This window comes from Phyllopteryx taeniolatus, chromosome 15, assembly GCF_024500385.1.
Source record: "Phyllopteryx taeniolatus isolate TA_2022b chromosome 15, UOR_Ptae_1.2, whole genome shotgun sequence".
Lineage (NCBI taxonomy): Eukaryota > Metazoa > Chordata > Actinopteri > Syngnathiformes > Syngnathidae > Phyllopteryx > Phyllopteryx taeniolatus.
The window spans coordinates 15,159,156-15,180,240 of record NC_084516.1 but is presented as its reverse complement, the minus strand read 5'-3'; the positions used below and the strand labels follow the sequence as shown (position 1 = coordinate 15,180,240).

At 39.3% G+C, this 21,085-nt stretch overlaps 1 protein-coding gene across 3 annotated transcripts; it reads right to left on the bottom strand.

Annotated features, from left to right (window-relative positions):
- Positions 1-146: 146 nt before the first annotated feature.
- Positions 147-19,285, bottom strand: agxt2 (alanine--glyoxylate aminotransferase 2). 3 transcript variants are annotated; one of them, XR_009791998.1, is made up of 15 exons: positions 19,140-19,281; positions 15,405-15,493; positions 14,678-14,868; positions 14,483-14,606; positions 13,262-13,356; positions 12,880-12,973; positions 11,663-11,756; positions 11,264-11,364; positions 10,175-10,267; positions 9,178-9,310; positions 8,523-8,611; positions 6,788-6,937; positions 5,199-5,297; positions 3,695-3,861; positions 147-2,827 (listed from the first exon to the last, which is right to left on the bottom strand). XR_009791998.1 is itself a non-coding variant. In XM_061798924.1 (14 exons), exons 1-14 carry the CDS (start codon positions 19,204-19,206, stop codon positions 3,760-3,762), a joined length of 1,521 nt encoding a protein of 506 aa, XP_061654908.1. In that variant the 5' UTR covers positions 19,207-19,281; the 3' UTR covers positions 2,910-3,759. The 3 variants fall into 3 exon arrangements, 1 of the variants encoding a protein (XP_061654908.1); XM_061798924.1 differs by lacking the exon at positions 147-2,827 and having other exon boundaries at positions 2,910-3,861; XR_009791999.1 differs by lacking the exons at positions 147-2,827; positions 3,695-3,861 and adding an exon at positions 5,686-6,377 and having other exon boundaries at positions 19,140-19,285.
- Positions 19,286-21,085: the final 1,800 nt, after the last annotated feature.

Below are 21,085 nucleotides of genomic sequence, written 5' to 3'. Positions count from 1 at the left end.
GACAAAACTATGTTTAGGGTTGTTTAGTTACTGAAAACTCTTGTGTCGCCTGCGGTCTGATCCGTCCGAGTTGGCCAAGGGGAGGATGTCAGGTTGTGGGCGCGAGCTGGGTTCCACAATGGCCTCCGCAAGTCAATCACCTCATGACAAAGATCAAGAAGAATGCAATCTGGAACAAGACCAACAACACAACCGCCTCCATACGACCCACAGTGTCACAACAAGAGCAGCCGCCTCCCTCCTCCGCAATGAAGACGCGCTTGGCACTGATAGCACTGCTTCGCTTAGGCTAGTTATTTAATTTAGTATTTTTTGGGGTACTAGATAGATCAAAATTCCACTGATATAAATAAATTAACACAAATGTGAAAAGCAAAATGTTAACTACTTACTGTGAGGGGTGAGAATATCGGTTTTGTGAAAATGCGCAATTCACAACACTGAGTTCAGAACCACGATTTGTTTGCATTTCTTTGTTTCTGTCAAATGTATTTATATAGCACCTTTCGTAAATTCAAAATGGAACACCAAGTGCTTTACAGCAATTAAAATGACGACAAAACCTTTTAAAGGTATTTGACACACTTTTAGCTACAATCAGCGCTAGAAACTGATTGTGCGTTGATAGGTCGTAGAGGAGCAGAAGACAGGTCATAAAAGCCGAGCAACGCCCAATCATCTGTCTGAACTCACGCGCACACGCACGGGGCACACTCGTGTAACTCGGCAGAAGAGAAGAAGACGACGATGACCTCTTCCGGGAGTCTCCTCGGTGGTTTGGCATTAATGGCCGTGGTTATCGTGATTAAACTGTGTATTGATGCTCCCGCTTTGACAGTTGACACAATTTTGTACCTTACGACACGTGACAACGATGACGAGATTCTTTTGGTTTCTCACGATCACCAGTACTTCTGCTAAGCGCACCTCGTACATCCTGAATGTTTGGTTTCTGTATGCCCCCACTTTTTTTTTTTTTTTTTTTTTCATGAGGCACGCTCTCAAAATCGTTCTAACTGCTATGTTTGTTTTCTTTCATGCCACATCCTGCTGCAAACCCACACACGTTGTGCCTTCCCACATCCTAATGCATCATCGCTCTTTCCTCGCACCTTAGTTTCTTTTGTCAGTCCACAATACCTTAATCAAACCGTCTTTGCTGAAACAGGTTCTCCCCCCCCCCCCTACATCAATGTGACCCAAATTTGGAATGGTTCTCCCCTTTGGTTTGTATCGCTTTGCTTGTTCTATTTGTCATGTCCTGTTGTTTGGTCCCTTTGATCAAATGCCCAGTCTCTCGCACGATTGACGATACACGATTTCACTATTCGGTCTCTGACGAACATTTTCCTGACCTCGTCCCTCAATCCGATTGCTTGGATGACATTGGCAACTCAAATGATGACCGTGATTCATATTCCTCAGTCGAACTTTGTTGCATGACTGACTTGCAACCCGCTTATGAAGGATTTTCTTAAACCTGAGGTGTGAAATTCTGGATGACTGCAGTTGATGCAAATTATTTCATTTCAATTTTTAATGTTTTGAGTTTTGATCATTAATGTTTAACAATATGCAGTATGTAATAATTTTCCTTTTATGTGTGATTAATATAATCAAAAGGGGGGAAGCTGAGTTGGAAAATGTACGTTTCATATGTACCAAATATTACTTCGATTATTTTTATACAACCTTCACATGCTTTATTGTTACTTTGAGACTACTAGCTCTGTGTGCGTATTAAATGTTCCAAGCCATGTTGTGACTACTAGCTGTTTTTTGATAAAGTTGAGTGCAGCTGGACAAAGGCAATCGTTTTGCTTACCTTCTCTGTCTCTCTCACTTCGATATAATGAAGGGGTTTTCTGTCTGGGCTTCAGTAAGGGGTGACAACTCGTAAGACTTTGCAAAGACATTTCTTTCTTTTTTTGTAATAAAAACCCACAAAGACAAGATTGCTTCCTTACCTATTCTGTCAGCAAAAGATTTGCCAAAACAACTTACTGTGCATGTTTTCAGAGGCTCTTTTTCAACCAATATGCTTTATTTTGATAACTTCTATAAAGGTGCAACAATAGGAAAATGCGGGTCCCTGGGTGACAGCAGTTGAGAACCACTGGTCTAACCTTTGCAAAATCTCATACAAACTAATAGATTGCACCACAAGGTGCTTCGAGGTCATATTCGGAAAAATATGTCATGTTTGAGACTATGGCACCATGGCACATGATCAGAGAGAGCCAATCACAAGTGTTGGCTTTAGAAGAATATGACATTTTTTTTTTTTTTTTTTCCAAATGTAACTAAAATTGTAATCATGGACATTTCCGAAAGCAACTGTAATTTAATTACATATTTCTCCCAGTAATGTGAGGGATTACAATGACATACATTTTGTAATTACATAATGAAAATTATGATAATGAGTGCAAATGTTAGTTATGGGGGGGCGGTACGGCGAGAGGGGGTTTGTTTTTTTTCCATGGAAAAAAACACATGCTCTGTAAAAAGTTTGAGATTTAGTCCTAAAGTTTTGGGGATGAGATAGAAAACTCACACAAGCACGGGGGAAATATGAGCTTAGATTCAAAAGCAGAACCTCTCAGCTGCGAGGCAATTACAATTATGAAGGTTATAGCCGTTTTTCATTTAGCTGTTGTGTGTATAGCCTGCTTTTCTTGTGTCTTGCGTCATGTACTTTGAGTGCCTGTTTCCAGGTAACAAAAGTCCCTCACTTCGCCAAATGGTTTCACCGGCCATTGAAGAGTCCTTGTGTGTTTGACTGTCATTGAAGGCAGCGTAAGTGCAGTGGATTTCCAGAATGAGCCTTTTATTTAAAAAAAACAAAAAAACATTAGGGAAGAAAAAAACAAGTCCTAATAGTCCTTTTAAGTATACGGTCAGTTCAACCTTTTTTTACATTTTTTTTTTTTTTTTTTTTTTTTGAGCCGAGGTCTTTGCCTTAGGACAGTGGTTCTTAACCTTGGTGGAGGTACTGAACACCGCAAGTTACGTAAGCGTGTTTATGGAACCCTTCTTCGTTAGAAAAATGAAGTAGGGTTTATTTCAATTGTCTGTGTAGATTCTCAGTCACCCAGGTCATGGTTACTGAAAAGACAACAAACAAGAATGGCCCAGTTGTCTTGATTCATCCTTTGCATATATATATATATATATATATATATATATATATATATTATTTATGGACAAAATGAATCATGCATCAAAAACCAACACAATCGAACCCAAGTTAAGAACCACTGCGCTAGGTATGTTTTCTGAGGCTCAGCTCAAACTAGTTTCCACAGTGCCGAGGTATCTAATGCCTTGAACCTCATTGTGAAAACACTGAAATGTCATCCATACATATTTCTTTCAGGCTAGCACCAGCAGACGCAGTTTGACTTCAGCCACTATTTTCCAGTTACCACCACTTTGACATTTCAGAAAGAAATAAGCTAAAAATTAAAACCCAGTGTGACTGATTAAACAACGCAAACATTTAGTGTCCTCTTTTTTATTAGGGGGAAATTTAGTCATGAAGTAGTAACAAATTATTATCATGTGTACATAATTGACCAGATTTGAGGTGTGAGGTAGGGTTAATCTTTTGTAGTACGTTACGTGTTGTTTTTGTAATGGTTATGCAAAAACAACAACACTGATTGCGTTTGCTAGTGTAGGAACTACCCACCTTCAATAGTGACTAAGAAAGTAAGAAAAGCGACAACGTCGATGGCACTTTGTCCTTGGCTGGGCTCATCTTTTCTCCATGTAGTTCTGGATGGACTTGTTAAATACGGACAGGAAGAAATGTGCGTCCTCCATCGTGATGCACATGGGCGGTTTGATGCGGAAGGTCTGAGGTGGACAAAAATAACTCCAGAAATCGCACTCACCACCACAGCATAATACCACACTGCCTTAATGCGACTTTCCCTGACTTTGTGGCTTACTTGGAGTCGTTCCACTCATTTCTAGAATGCAAGCTGAAGACTTGAGACCAAGCCTTGCAGAAGTGGCTTTATTCACGCAACAACAACTGTTTTGCCTTTGGGTTTTTGTGTTCGGTCTTAACCGGAAGCATGTTTTGAATAGCATTCATACAGGTAGGAAGTGCAATTACCACAGTTCAATGACAAGCATTAAATAGTTAACTGCCCATTGAAACTCTGTTGCTAACCAAAACAGCAGCACCAACCGAGGCACGGAAACAGTCTCTAGTGTGGAGTCCTGCCGAGTGTTTTAAACGGGTCCCCTGCGCATTACTAAAAATAATTAGACATACGCTATCCCAACATGTAGACCAGCGATTTGCAAAGTATGGCCCCAAGGCCTCCTGCGCTTTTAATCGTCCCACCGAGCATTTACATTATCCAGATTCCTGTCATATTTGTTGCACTCATTTAGAATTTTTATAATTAAAATATATTCATCCATCCATCCATTATCTGAGCCGCTTCTCCTCACTAGGGTCGCGGGGCGTGCTGGAACCTATCCCAGCTATCATCAGGCAGGAGGCGGGGTACACTCTGAACTGGTTGCCAGCCAATCACAGGGCTAAAATATATGGAAGTATTTTTCATTCAGTTATTAATTGAATAATTTGCTCACTGACTTATTGAAAAAAAACAAAAAAAAAGAATTTACAGCGAGTGTGCATTTAACTCGAATTAACGTATTCAATGAAATAATAGTTTATTAATCATCCATCCATTTTCCGTACCGCTTCTCCTCACCAGGGTCGCGGGCGTGCCGGAGCCTATCCCAGCTATCTTTGGGCGAGAGGTGGGGTACACCCTCAACTGGTCGCCAGCCAATTGCAGGGCACATACAGTATAAACAAACAACCGTTCACACTTACATTCATACCTACGGACAATTTAGTCTTCAGTTTTTGGGATGTGGGAGGAAACCGGAGCACCCGGAGAAAACCCACGCAGGCACGGGAGAGAACATGCAAACTCAACACAGGCGAGGACGGGATTTGAACCCGGGTCCTCAGAACTGAGAGGCAGATATGCTAACCAATCTTCCATTATTATTATTATTATTATTATTATACATACAAATTGTAATTATTTTTTGTTTTAAACCTGATCTACGAAGGAGCTGGAACATATGTCCCTTTAAAAAAAAAATCTAATGTGCCCCAAAGAAATGTTGACTAAACTACAATCTGACATGCAACTAGTTACCTGTCCATACATTCCTCCCTTCCCGATGAGGATGCCCATGTCCTTGATGTCCTCAAAGATGGCGAGCATGTCTTGAGGACACAGCGGTGCTCTGCTGGCCTTTGGACACAACAGAAGTGTGGGGGGAACGAGGTGGTGGATAAATGCATTTGGGGACCATTGTAACACATGATGTTTTCCCCTCAAAATATGTTTAATTAAAGGCAAATTTGCTGTTGACCAAAGAAAATCATTTGTGTGCACACCTGCGAGCATCGCACAGAATTTTTATTTGGCTGGATTTTTCCCCCCCCGGGTTAGCAACAAAAGTTAAAAAGAAGGAATATGACAGCTCTTTACTTCAAATCAAGGATAAACATACAGACCCTTTCCAAAAAATTTGAATATCAAGTAAAAGTTTATTTATTTCCATAGTTCCATTCAAAAAGTTAAACTTTCATAAATTATAGATTCAGGGCCCACAATTTAAACAACTTTTGTGGCTTACCCATCCGGTGGAGGCTATCAATGATGGTCTTCTGGCCAGTAATCAAGTCTGCAGTCTTCCCCATATTGAACCCAACTGAAACAATTGAACCAAACTGAAGCAATTTAATGACACCTGGGGAAACCTGTGCAGGTGCTGCAAAATGTGGTCTGATTTCTTCACAGTATTCAAATGCTTTTAAATTCCTGATTTTGTGGGTTTTATGAGCTAGAAGCCCAAATTATGTAAAAAATAAACAAATACATACTTGAAATTGTTTAAATTGTGGGCCCTGAATCTATAATCTATGAAAGTTTAACTTTTTGAATTGAATTATGGAAATAAATACACTTTTCCATGATATTCCCATTTTTTGGAAAGGGTCTGTATATAACCGTGGTGTGTGTCCGATACGCGAACGGCTGCGTGGCTGAGCTTGGAAAACCACCGTGAACGTCACATCACCGTTCTCACCGAGTCATCAGGTAAGTTCATCACCTCTCTTATATTTTTAATTGATTATACATTCCAAAAAAATCAACATCTAACCGTTAACATTTTGTGTAATGTTGCATGCTCGCGGCCGACCACGAGTTGTACCACGAGGCGGTCGCAGGTGAGCGGGACGCAGCGGTCGAACCCTTCCTCCAGCCCAGTTCCAGTCAACAAGCCTCGCGCCCGACTGAGTCGCACTCTGACGAACCGTTCTCTTCCTGGAGAGATGCAAAGCGGCGGGGGCGGGGACCGAAATGAGGCTACATTCAAATATTGCTAGCAGTTTGAAAACTTACATATTGTACCTTTTACAATATTAATTTAATAATACTGGAGGGGGAAAAACTCATCTAAGTAACATTCGGTCCCACAAAATTGTGGAATCAGAGCTGTAACAAAGCCTTTACAAAGCCTGATATAAAATTGACTACCAGGTGGCTCTGACACTACCTCTGAAGGTGGAATATTGCCGGGTGACATTTTCTGTCGGTGTCGCTTAGAACAGCAACACAGTGAAAACGTGGGAATACGACGGATTTACAGGCAGTATGAAGGTAGGTGGTGTCCCGCCTCTGTTACGGCAGAAAATGGAACAAAGGACAATGACAACTGACACTGGTGTTATTACCTTGTCTTGGACCATTTCCACGCCGATTTGCAGGCCTTTTCCACGGACATCGCCGATGACCTCATACTTGTTTCTGAGCTTGGCGAGTTCCGTCATCAAAAAGGTGCCCACCTCCAGACTGTTCTGCTGTGTGCCTTCTTCTTTGATAGTCTGACGAGCGAATGGTCAAGTGTATGTTCGTTGTGATAGTATTTTCACACAAAAAGTAAGCCGAATGAGACTGAGGGCAAAATAGAGACTGTAGAATGTAATACTGGAGTTTCCAGACCGAAGGCACAGCGACGGGGTAAACCAACGTTACTGTGTGTATTTTTGTCAATTGAAGCTGTGTATATTATATTTGCTTTCATTTTTACTATATTGGGTCCGTTCAACAGAATCTGTGCCATTTGCACCCCCACTCCACGATAAAATTAACCTTATCTATGTATTTTTTTTTTATTAGGAAAATGTCCAGCACATTGATCTAATTGCATATTTAGTAGATGCAATTTAAAATACCTTGAACACTCTATAAAAAAATAATAACTATTCACACTCACATTCACACCTATGGGTAAGACTGTCACGAGAAATAAAATCGACATGATAGTTTTTTTGGACTGGATGAATTGTCATTGCTGTAATGAGCCGGCATGCAACTCACTCAGTGAGCCGACGGCACACAACAGAGACACTCAAGGGTAAGTTAACTGTTAATTCTGTTTGTAGCAGCTCAAAGGCAAGCCTTATTTTTCATGATTTCAGAGGTATAACAACAACAACCATATTATCGTTTATCGTGATAGTTTTGGGGAAAATATATCGTGTTAACATGACAGGCCTACCTGAGGACAATTTGAAGTGAACCTATCATCCATGTTTTGGGAATGTGGGAGGAACCCGGAGTACCTGGAGAACATGCAAACTCCACTGTATCGTTCATTTGAACCCATGACCTCAGAACTGTGAGGTGGATGTGCTCAATACAGTCGGCCACGTGCTGCCCTCAAATAAACGTGTATTTTACTTGAGAGCGAGCTTCAAACCAGCGCACACAAGAAAAGACGAAGAAACAATCTCCATTTTCGATGTCAAAAGGGTTTTGTGGTACCCTTTTTTTTTAATTTTCTGTAGGAAACGGGTTCAAGCGGCTCTTGGCATATTTTATGGTTGTCAACCCCTACCCTAATGAATTACTCCCTCTGAAAATTTTGGAATATTCCACAAGTCATATGGTATCCAGGAAGGTGGATCAGTCAGATCCTCTGCAGGCCACGGGAAGGCCAAAAGTAAGTAACTCATTTATTTTTTCTGTATATTACATGATATTTCAACTATAATTGGGGTCCTGTTACTTAAATTCTTTTTTAATGTTATTTGTTTATTTTTGAAATACCTTTTTGTTATATCACTGCCATCTGATATGTGTCAAAATGCTCTTAGCATAAATGCCAGATGGCAATACTTCATGTATTGGCCAATTCTCCTTCGGTCCTCTTCCTCAAATGAGGAGTTACAGCACAATGAAAAAAAATACCTAAAAAGTAATGTTGCTTGAACTGAGCCAACACACACTTTGAGTATCTGTATTATCAAATTTGGAGTTGGAAAAAAAAGACATTTGAATGAATTTTAAGAGTGTTACAATAAGCAAATGGCACCGATTCGGTGGAATGGCCCATTTACGGTACCCTCCCCCAATACGTTTGACGTGAAGCTCGAGTTACAAGGAAACAGAAGATGGAATTCTTACGTCAATGACGGATGAGGCGATGGAACAAGCCAGTGGGTTTCCTCCAAAGGTGTTGAAGTGAAAGCCCCCTGCGAAAGCATCTGCGATCTCTGTAAGCAAGTCCAAAGGACAACAGTTAAACAGGAAAACAAACATTGACTAGAGAATGACATTTCTGTAGGAATTCTGTTGAAATGCTCAAGAGCTGACGCTGAACTGACATGCTCTACTAGACGTTATCGAAATGTGAGGGATGGAGAATGCCACATTGCATTTTGTACAAATATGACGAGTACTGATCAAATGCTAACATGATGACAGTTGAGATGCTGACAAAGTGCGAAATAACAGCCCAAGTACCTAACGTGCAATGTACTTGATGAGCTGAACACAATTGGTTTGAATTGGTTGAGAAATATGGAAGAATTAGGTACAGTTGTAAAATGTCTCCATTCATAAGGGAAGTTTGCCATGGAAAATGTGAAATTCTGGGCAAAGTGGGAATTTTAGAGTGTGAAAAATAGTTCCCGAGATGTCCCGAATGAGCTGAACATTTTGACCCTCTTGAGCATCCCCCCAATAATGAAGATGTGACCCAATGGAAAGGTTGTGCGTGGGTGCACCCAATACTGTGACCGGTGAGGCCACTAAAAGTCTGCGCGTGGTGTCGTCTCACCCCGTGTTGTGACCACCGCTCCCATCGGGAAGCCGTTCCCAATGCCTTTGGCCATGGTTACTATGTCAGGAAGGACGTCGTGACCTTGGAATCCCCAGAAGTGGCTCCCCGTTCGGCCGAATCCTGTCTGAACCTAGAGACGTGATTGGTCCGCTTTATTTCAATAACTGCCACAATGCTGCGTAAAATGCCTGTCGCGGGACTATTAGTGTTTACGCTCGTTGGTAGGGCATGCCTTCGTGGAATTTTGCTTATCTTTCTTCAGATAATCCAGAACTGATTAGTTGACACAAACGTTTACTGACTCCATCTTTCACTTCAGCGGATCAGTGACAACTCTCTGGGCAGTGTTGGGGAGTAATTAATTACGTGTAACGAGATAACATAATTGAATTATAAAATGTCTGTAATTGTAATACATTACATTACTGGGATAAAATGTGTAATTCAATTACAGTTGCTTTTGGAAAGTTCCATGATTACAATTTTGGTTACATTTGAAAAATAATTGGCTGCAAAAGCTCAGATGTTTTTCTCTTATCATTTCCTCCTTCTAATGTTGATGCTTGTGATTGGCTTTCTCTGGTCGTGTCATTCTGCTGTCGTCTCAAACGTGACATATTTTTCCAAATATGACCTTGAAGTGCGACCTTATGGTGCAACATATTAGCTTGTCTGATATTTTGAAAAGGTTAGCTACAATTTTGAACACATAAAAGAACACTGACTTTTGAATAGTTTCATCTTTATAATTTTTGGATTTATCTGGTTGTCATATGAAGCGCTAAATTGTCTGTGTGTCCTAATGACAAATGTCATTAGGACATTAGGTCAACATGGTATGGTATGGTGTTTTTCCACATGCTGTATACACATAGCAAAAGAAATCAAATTTTTATCATGTATAGTATTTATATTTCATCATGTTTTGTTATCAATTTAGACAGCTCATAACTCAAAAAACCTCGTAAGTCAAGGTACCACTGTATTGTCGAACCTCATCAGCAATACAGAGGCCGCCTCTCTCTCTCACAAGTTTGTACGCCTCCTTGAGGAAGTTTTTGGGGTACTGCACCGCTCCACCAACTCCCTGCAAAAACGAACAGCAGTCAGCAGTTTAGGCTATTATTGTTTCTTTCCCAAATGAGTTTTGTATTTAATGCAGAACAGTGTGTTAACTGTTTAAATCAGTTTTCAATCCCGATACCTGCTATTATGTTTCTCTCTTGACTTCTTGTACTTGGCCTAACCGGTCTAGGAACATTCCTGTTCCTTTCTATGTTCATGTACCGATATATTTTTTTTAAATAACAATATTTATTGAACAAATACAATTTACAAGAAAACAAAACAGACAATATTGTAGTTAATAATACGTAAAATAATACATACTGTAAGAGGAGTTATAGGTTTATGGATTTCTGACTTTTTGGTTGTTGTCTCGGGTCATGGTTGTCTGACTCTTTCTGTCTCGGGGCAAGCTACATTAGCTTAACTTCTTCTTCCTATAAAGTGGCATGGCTGTAAGACATTACGCTTTTTAGTCACTAAAGTGAGATTATTTTTCCTTTAAATACCATAAACCCAATAACATAATTGCCTGAGTCATTTTTGAACGTTCCCGGGAAACAAGAAAAAAAAAAAAACACAACAAATTCACCAAGCAAGAGTCCAGCTGCCACGATTCACAATTTGCGGATTAGCAAGCTAGCTAAGTTATTCCGATCTGAGAAATGTACCAATGCTAAGCTAACCACAAGCTACATACACATAAAGAAAAAAAGCTTTTTTTTTTTTTTTTTTTTACCAAAACACACATATTTTTTTTATTAACATTGTGACAGTAAGTTAAAAATGACTTTGACAATTCTGCTATTAGGCTAACAATACGTTTAACTCCTTAGCATATGTGGACCTTACAGCGTATTGAATTGATTTCTAGCATAGTACGGTTTCCTAAACATAAGGTGAAGTGGCCCCCTCTCTTTCTTTGTTTTTATTTGTATGTGCCCCCCATGTATGTGAAAATGAATAACAAAATGTGTGTGTGTGTGCGCGCGCGTGTGTGTGTGTGAAAAAGCAACACCTGAATAGGCTCAGCGAAGAAAGCGGCAATTCGACTCCAGACGCTGGTGAGAAACGTCTGTTTGAGTTGTTCAATATAGTGTTGATTTGCCACGCAGTAGCCTGTGGAATACAACCAAGACTTACAGGTATATTATTCTACCATTTCTGAAAATCAGGTAAATGATTGACAGTAGGAGACTCATGTGTTGTCCAGTTTCAGTGATAAAAATGACCTTTATGCAGATGGTGAAAAGGCAGCTTTAGAATGAAGCAAACTACTAAAACTGACCTTAAACAAAATTGTGGAGGTAAAGATAGGTAAAATACGTAATACGTCGGGGTATATGCTTGATATAAGGGAATATATTGTTTATTTATGCTTGAATTGACTCTAGCGTGGTGTGAGTATGTCAACTACCTTGGGCACAGTTACATTCTCTGGTAGTCTGCACAGGAGAGTCCCTGCAGTGGCTCCCCCCCCAGATACCTCTGAACACATCAGGACACATGGTCTGTTGTTTTTTTTTTTTAGGGCAGAAAGCAAATCAGCAAGGTTCACAATGTGAATTGTACACAGTCACACGTGGATTAAGGCAGCACAAAGAGGGAAAACCCCACAAATCGATGTGCGCTTTTACACATTTTTGAAGTATTAGGACAATACACTAAAGATAAATGATAAGAATATCTTTGTATAAATCATAGCATCACAAGAATAATGTTGAAGCACGAATGGAGATGCAATTTCACAAGAATAAAATCGAAATGTGAATGAAGCCCTAATTTTAGGGAAAAAAACAGATCTGGTAAACAAGCGCTTTTTTTTTCTCAGAACCTTATGCCTTTATTCACGTAAGCTTACGAATTGAGCCACGCAACCTTACAAATTTATTAATGCGACGTTACACATCTATTCTCGTAACCTTGCAACTTTATTCTCTTAACCTGAAACATTCATTCCCATAGTCTTGTGCGTTTATCCTCATAAATGTATGCCTTTATTCTTTTATTTCTGTAACCATAACAACTTTATTTTCATAAAATTGTATTTTCTAAACATTCCATGTTACACGAACACTTTATTCTTGTAATAGTTTGACTTTAAATGTAACACTACGGCTTGATCTTGGTAACCTTGTGACTTTTCTATTGTTACGCTACGACTTCATTTGTATCATATTACGACCGTTGTCGCTCATAAAATACAATATTCTTGTAACGTTATAATTAGTTTTCTCATACCTCTACCCCATTATTCTTGCAATGTAATGAGTTTTTTTAAATTGAAATTATTACGACCACATTCTAACGGAACTCAATTAATTTTGTATCCTTCCAAATGTTGTTCTTGTGATACAAAGACTTTTTACAATATATTATTCGGCTATATTTCCGAATATTAAGTTGAGTATTTCTTGTGAAATTCTTTATTCTCACAAAGCTCTTGAGTCTTTTCATAACCTTACAACTTTATTCTTACAACTAGCATTACATATGTTTTTTTTTTCTTGTCAATGTGGCTCGAACACTCCCTCGTAAGTGTTCGGTCACCGCAACAAAATTCTAGCTTTAGAATAAATGAATCGTTATATTGTTTTCACTTTGTGGCGCTGAAAGGAAGTTGGTCATACGTACGTTTGTGCAGCCTAAGCCAATGCCGACAGGGTACTTGTAATCTACTAGTGAAGTCAGACCCATGGTCTGGGGGCTGCCTCCGTGGTATGACCCCCTGCAAGAGAAAATCGAATTCAAACTCCGCAACAATGTTCTTCAGCATTTGCTGCCGTCTACTTAAACCGTGCGCCTTTCACACGATGTTCCTAAAAGGATCTATTTTTGTACATGAACATTCATTTTCATTAGCCATTCAAAGCATTAGTATGAATTTTTACACATTAGCCATTATTAGCAATGCAACGCACATGAACGAGCCTTGTCGTGCATGGTTGATTGTGACTTGATAGACACTTGAGTCGAATAAGACATGGAGATCCAGTAAGAGGGAAAGTGCAGATACCTGAAAGTGATGATGTCAAAGTTGCCAGTGTATAGTCGGGCCATACACATGGCGAGGTCATTGGCCTCCGAGCCGCTATTGGTCAGGTAGACTACCTGGACGGGGAAACGCAGCTCGTTACCTCCACCGGTGATTATTGCCGTCGGCGAGTGAGTTACAGTAGAAAGCTGCTTTGTTAGCTTGAATGCCTCATAACTAGAATGGCTCATTTCCAGGAAAAGCGATACATATTTGTCCGCTTGCGGAACCATCGTTTATCCGCCTTTGTCTTGTACACAGAAACCGGCAGAGCAAGTTAATGCCTCCTCTGTGAATACTTTCACAAGGCGACACAGATAGTTGACGCCAACGCCGTATATTAAATTTGAGTACTTTATTCTTGTAACATTCCGAGTACATTTCTATGCATTAGGACTTTTTACTTGCAACATTACTCCTTTTTTTTTTTTTTTGCAACATGGCATAGTTCTCAAAGCATTACGACTTCTTCTAACATTAGGACTTTTTTTTCCTCTTAAAATTATGACTACTAATACTCAGTACTGTATTCTTGTAACAGGACTTTTTGTCTCTTTACATTAGGACTTATTCTTGTAACATTAGCACTTTATTCTCCTATTATTAGGCCCTAATTAAAACTTTTATCTCTTGTAACATTAGGACTTCATTCTCGTGACATTGGGATTTGATTCTTGTTACATTTAGGACTTTATTCTTGTATTAAGAGGACTTCATTCTTGTAACACGAGGACTTGTCTCTTTTCTCTCTTTAGACTGTATTCTCTTATGACTTTTGTTCGGAACATTATTTAAAACTTATATTTTCGATAACGAAATCTCTCTCTCGTAACACTTGGACTTTATTCTCGTAACATTAGGACTTTATTTTTTCTTGTAACACTGTAACGACTTTAATTTTGCAAAACAGCTATATTCTCGCAACCCAGTTCTGACTTTATTCACGTAAGCCTTACCACAAAAATGATTACGTTTTTGACATAAACTTCCAACTTTATTCTTGTAACACCACGACAATATCCCTAGAATATTCTGACTTAAAATAAAAGACAGAGCTATACGGCGGCAAGTCATCAATCAAACGAATCAGATGGACATGTTTAGGTTTGTTCGGCCTTGGCGGAGGTGTGCACGCTTACTCAAAGCCATTCTAGTTGTGAGTGTAATTCTTCAAGCCTCTATGAAGGAAAGTCGTCGTAGTACCTTGAGAGGATCAGGCAAGTTGGATGCTAGTTTTTCACAGTACTCGTGGATAGGAGGATAAACGTAAATGTTGGTGGTGTGTACCAGCGTCCTCAGCTGTCGCTCTGCGGCCGCAGTCACTTTTCTGCGCCCGCCACAACAGAGTCGGTTTATCCGTAAATAGGAAAGTGCAGAGAGAAAAAAATGTCAGCTTACGGGTGGCAGTGGCCCACGCTGATGGTGGCCACACCGGCAAAGAGATCCAAATATCGCCTCCCGTCCACGTCCCACAGCCACTGCATGTGGCCCTGATGGATGAACACCGGCTCCTTATAGAAGGTCACCTTCATGGTCATGGGGTGGCAGTTCCTCCGGCGGATCTCCATCATGCGCTCTTTCGACATCCCCTGAATGGACCAGAGCCATTTGGCCATCGCGTATCGACTTTTGCGACAATACTTTCGAGATTACTGTACAGAAACAACAACTTTCTTATGTATTCCTTGAAAGAAAGGTGGCTCGATTATACAGAACAGACGCACAGAACGGGTTATATGATGGTACCTTGACTTACGAGTTTAAAGCTGCAGTATGTAACTTTTTTTGTTCAAAAAAATAAAAATAATTCACTCAAGCCATGACACAATCAGCTCCTCTAACATCTTGCTGTATTTTTCAGTATTTGATTTGATTTTGTGTCGGACAGCAACATTCCCGCGCTTGGCCCCCCTTGGTAGAATGAATGAAAATGTACCCCGAATACGAAGGAGAGCAGCCTGATGGACCTAGCGGTTAGCACAGCGACCTGTTCTGAGGTTCAAGTTGTCCCTGTGTGACGTTTGCATGTTCTCCGTGTTCTTTTGTGGGTTTTTGTACGGGTATGTGGGTACGGCTGAGACGAGCGCCACACAGGCAGACTGTTACGGTATGCGCTCGTTGTCACCTTGTATTCTTGTGGCGTGAAGCTGCACGGGGGCATCTCCAGCACGTCCGCGGGAGTGTTTTTCAAGGCAGATTTCTGACACGACGGCCCTGCAGAAGAATGAAGCTCAATGACGTCGTTGTTCATTCCAAATTCAGCGGACCCTCCTGAAGTCGGAACGCCCCCGAAAAGTGATACCGTATAGAGTTCAACCCAAATTTTCTGGACAAAGTACGACAACCATTGAACCACATATGTAACAAAATGGTAATAAAGGATGAAGGCCATCTGCGAGGCCTTCAATACTGATGCGTATTGAACGACTGCCACCATGAGCAATATTGTAGATCACAGGTATCAAACTCAAGGCCCGGGGGACAAATCTGGCCCGCCAAGTCATTTCGTGTGGCCCGCGAAAGCAAATCATCTGTGTCGACTTCCATGATTCTTGCTCAAATTCTCATAAAATAATAAGAATAAATAGTATCGTTGAGACATTGCAAGCATTTTCTCTTTACACAAACTTGAACAATAGTTGAACAAACTATTATCCTTGACTTTTGATTTCAAAACAAGGTATCCATCAATTTCTTGTGTGTATGTAATAATATTATGAGGTGGCTAAACATTGATATGGTTTCACAGTCAACGGCCCTCTGAGGGCTGACTACAATGTGGCCCGCGACAAAATTGAGTTTGACACACTTGCTGTAGATATAGCCAAATATAGACAGAGTTCATACACACACACACACACACACACACACACACATTTCCAAAGTTGAATTTGTGCCATGACTTCTGAAGAGGGAGACTAAATGAGTATGCGAATATTGCCTAATATGTCCTCTACACCAGTGGTTCTCAACTGTTGTCAGCCTGGGAGCCACGTTTTTAAGTTAAGAGCAATGAAGCATTTTTGGGTCTAAAAATAGCCTCTGAAAACATGTACAGTACATTTAATTTTTAAATGAAAATTCAAATGAGTTTGACATACTGTACCTCCAAAAGCATATTGCTAGCCATGTTCCCCGCTAGCCAGAGGCTGAGCTGTATAGAATAGAATATAGAATACAAATACGAGCAATGCAATTTCTTACTCGCTGTCCGCAAAGCACCCAAAATGGGTCCGCAACCCACTTTTGGGTCCCGACCCACCAGTTAAGAATCACTGCTCTATATTATGAATGTACGTCCGGTTTTAGGCAGCTCATTCTGTGTTCTTCAGTCAGTCCTCACGGATCAAGAAACAACGTCACACTTCTCAACCTCTTATTAAAGATCCCATATTTAGACCTTCACAGAGTGTCTCTCTAACAGGGACTTCGTATAAAAGTGTCAATGTCATTTCAAAAAACACCTTGGTTTTGTCATATGAGTGTCCAGAAAAGGCCCCTCTGACAGCTACGTCTGTTTGACTCAGTTTTGTATCCGCTTTGTCCATTTTTTGGCTAAGCCCGCCTCCTTTCCTCTGACTTCATGTAGAAGACCCACTTGTGAGAGCACATGTGTTTTTATGTTGACAACGCTGGTTCGGGAGCGTAGAGGTAGGCGGAGATCTTTGCTAGTGACGTAGATAAGTTTGAGAAATTCGAACGACCTGTTTTCAGGCCTCTCGGCAGAACAACGTCTGGCACTCAGGAATGCGTGGACTGTTTTAATTCATATTTCACATGTTTACTGGGGCACCACAGAGCCAGTATTACAGCCCAAACACTTGAAAAAGTTGGTTTGGCAAAATATGGCACCTTTAAAGCCTCGCTGAAACGAGCCTGTTTTGAGGGGCGGTCCTGTCTTATGCAAACAAGCAAGTGCTCTTTTCTTTTTATGTATTTTCTTCTCAACCTGTACCATAATACAAAAAAATTTAATACATTTTTGTGTTTAAAGTAAACTTTTTGGAGTGACAACACAAATGTAATTACTTCATTAAACATCAACTCTTTTATAATGGTAGGGTTAAGTTCGGGGACTTTGTAAACAAACAAACAAACAAACAAAAAACACTTTCAATCATTTATTGATCAGGCTTAGCACTCCAAAACACAAATACAAAATGAGAACACTCGCAAGGAGCTGCTGTAGGCCACAACTCACGCCCAGACGCTTACATGCAGACTAAGTGGCCAACCTTACTCCTACGTTTTGACGTCAGTCACAAGGCAACGTCTCTTAAAGACACACATCCAACACATGAATACTATAGTACGTACCGTAATTAAACTTTATCAAGGCAGTCAATTTCTTGACATTCTCTTTCACAGTTTTTCTGTTGTCTTGGTGCATTTCTCGAATCCATCTTGAAATTTGCAAAACAGTAAGTGCATTTCTCAAAACAACTTGTGCAAATGGCAAAATGGATGGAAAAAGTCAGTCGCTTGCTCAAAATGTCTAGAATACATATTATGACAACTTGTTCAACCATTTTGCATGAAAAGACTATTGTGATGAACTTGTGCTTAAATGTTGTGGGGGGTGTGAGACTATTCAAAAGAGAACACGAAAACATTTTGATCAACACGATGTAGGAAACAGCACAGAATTGCACACTATCATTTGCATGGATGTACCAAAGCATTTGCAACGTGTTCGAAGGAATGAGAAACTGCCTTTTTGATGTGCACAAGTGACACAATGATGTCAAGATTGAACAAGTAGTTTTGAAAGTTTCAATTCCGATCTGAGAAATGTACCAAAGAGAAAAACTGTATTGTGGTTTAGTATGTTTTTATACAATAAAGTGGTATTTTGCTTTCTTAAACACGTAACAAAAAGTGGTGGTGTTTTTGTGAGGCTGGAACGTATTCGTATATATATATATATATATATATATATATATATACACACACACACACATAAACACACGCACACACACAATATAAAATTCACTGTCAATATGATGACAATGGTTAACTTGTCCAGTTACACAGTAGCTAGTTAGTTAGTAGCTAAGTTGGTGGGTTTAATGGCTTATATATTACAGTAAAACTAACACGACATTAGCATTCACTTCTGGTTAGAGTTGTACACACATATGAACAGTATATACTGTATATTACAGATGTGGCAAGTAACAAAGTACAAATACTTTTTTACTTGTACTCTATACGTGCATTTTTCAGGTATCTGTACTTTGGTTGAGTATTTATTTTTCTGAAAACTTTTTACTTTGACGCCCTACATTTGAAAACATATCTGTACTTTTTCCCCCTTCCTTTGTCAAAAAAGGCTTTTTTCGACTATCGGGAATGACGACAAGATGTAAAAAAAAAAAAAAATGATGCAAATGCAGAGAGGTAAAATCAACCACAGTTGATTGATAGAAATCTTGGGGATTTATGTATAATCTTAGTATGAGCACTATGCAAGTTAATTAAAAAAAAAAAAGCAAAATATTTTGAGTGCGGAGGTTTTTTTTCTCGTTGTGCTCAAGTTCTCAAAACAGGTATTTTATATTTAATTGACACTAAAAAAATCATTTTTACTTTTGTTCTTCAAGTACTTTTGCAGAGTCTGCACTCTTTTACATTTACTGAAGTAAAGGAGTTGAATTAGTACTTCTACTTTTAGCAAAGTCTTTATTAAGACAAGTGTGTGTACTTCTACTTGCGTACAAAGTATGATGACTTTTGCCACCTCTGTATGAATACATATCCAGCGGCTGAAATAATCAAACCACAATCCAGTTATGAATATCAGCTGGTTCAGTCCTAATTGATTGCCCATGTAAGCCGGTTAACAAAATGGGTACCTCACCTCTTGCCGTGTGGAATTTAGCCAGGGCGCACAGAGGCGCGTAGCGACGCGTAGCAACTTTGTGCATCCTTCGGGCAAACTCAACGAGTTGTCCTTGTACCCTGCCAGAGTACAAGTTAATCAAGTTTTCAACGAATGTAGTGGAGGCGGCCATGAACTCACAGGAGGACGCCACATACAAACGCCTCGACCAATCAGGCTCCGCACGTCATCAGGGAGAAAGTCCACGTTATTTATTTGTTTCGTTTGCCAGGGCCTTCTCGCTTGGATCGTGACCTTTGTCCACCATTTTTCACCTCACAACTCGTTAGAAACAAGTCTGTATTCCTTCCTATATTGTACGAGAAAGGTAATTACCACCTTCTTAATCTATGCCTAATATGCTGTTTTATTGGCAATTCATGTCTGTACACAATTTTTCAATTCCTTTTAAAAAAAAAATACAAAAATTGTAATTCGTGCTATTACTAATGGTTAGATTGAGCTACTTAAAGTATAGTAAGAATGCTCTAATAGAACCTATTCTTATGTTCGATGGAATTGAATAAACAGACATTAAGTGTAATAATAATCATATATTATTGGTTCTTTCTTCTTACAATCTAACAGTTCCTTGAGGATAGTTTGTTTTCTGGCATTTTCAAATTGAGGATATAAACTTACCCTATTAACAATGTGTCACAAATTAAGACATCTCAATATTTTACATAATATATATCCGGCTAATTATTTGATTTCCAATTTATTGATATTAGTACTATTTGCTGTTTCTGTGGAAATGAAAAACTATTTTCTCATCTATTCTTTGACTGTGAGACCACCAAGCAATCTAATGTCTTATTTCTTTAAAGCTTCTAAAGTGCCCATACCCTTAATCTGAAACATGCTATTTGTTACTATAGTAACCCAAATGACAGTAGTTTTGAATATTTAATTAACTTGATCATTCTTTATGTCAAAATTTGTGCCTTTCCAATTAAAATTGAATTCTATATTCCAATCCAGCAGATTTCAGCTTGATGATAATTGATCATTTTATATATTATGCTGATCACTCTTGTAATAAATTCTTAGAATGTTATTATTACTCTTATACGCAGATGTACTTGCAGAAAATTGTTTATGAATGTTGAAATGTTGTATAATTTAGTCACGCCATTAAAAAAACATTTGTTTCGCTCTTTTTTTCTCTGACTAAATTTGATCCCCAGCACGTTTCTCTATTTATTGGCTAATATTTCATGTTTACAATTGTTGTATATGTCACGTTCTGTAAACCTTTGTCTTTGAAATAAAAGTTCAATTTTGAAAGCACACTGATTGTTAGATCCAGTCTCTATAGAAAGTTGACTTGTTAATGGCATGTATAAAAATCTTATTACTATTATAATAATAATCATTATTATTATTATGAATAATGAATATCATGAACCTATCCTCTGTTACTCACTGAAAAACTTACACTTTTTTTTTTTTTTTTTTTCAAGGAATAGCCCTGTCTGATAATATATTGCTTTGGTGCCATTTTGGAGCAAATGACCTATGTTGAAGTGGGGAGGAGGAGTTTCATTTAGACAGGCCATCACCCTGGCTAATAGAAAAGTGGTGCTTGGCTGCCATCTTGTGGCATCTATAGGTAATTACAAACCTTTCTGGGGAGGTCAGTTACTCGCAGATCTTCTCTATTCGTGGCAAGGTTTGGTACCGAGCACTGTAGTTTTACCCCTTTCACATGCTTTACATTTAAACTTTTTAACACACACCTTTTAAACACAATGTAAATGAATTTGAGCACCAAAAGCTGCATAAAAGGTACAGAAAACACAATACATTTTGTGGTGTCTGTGCTAGATACATGCATGCGTCTTTAAAAGGCGAGGCCTCATCTGCGTGAGTGTCTGGGCATGAGCTGTGGCCAACAGCTGCTCCCGTGAGGGTGTGCTCAT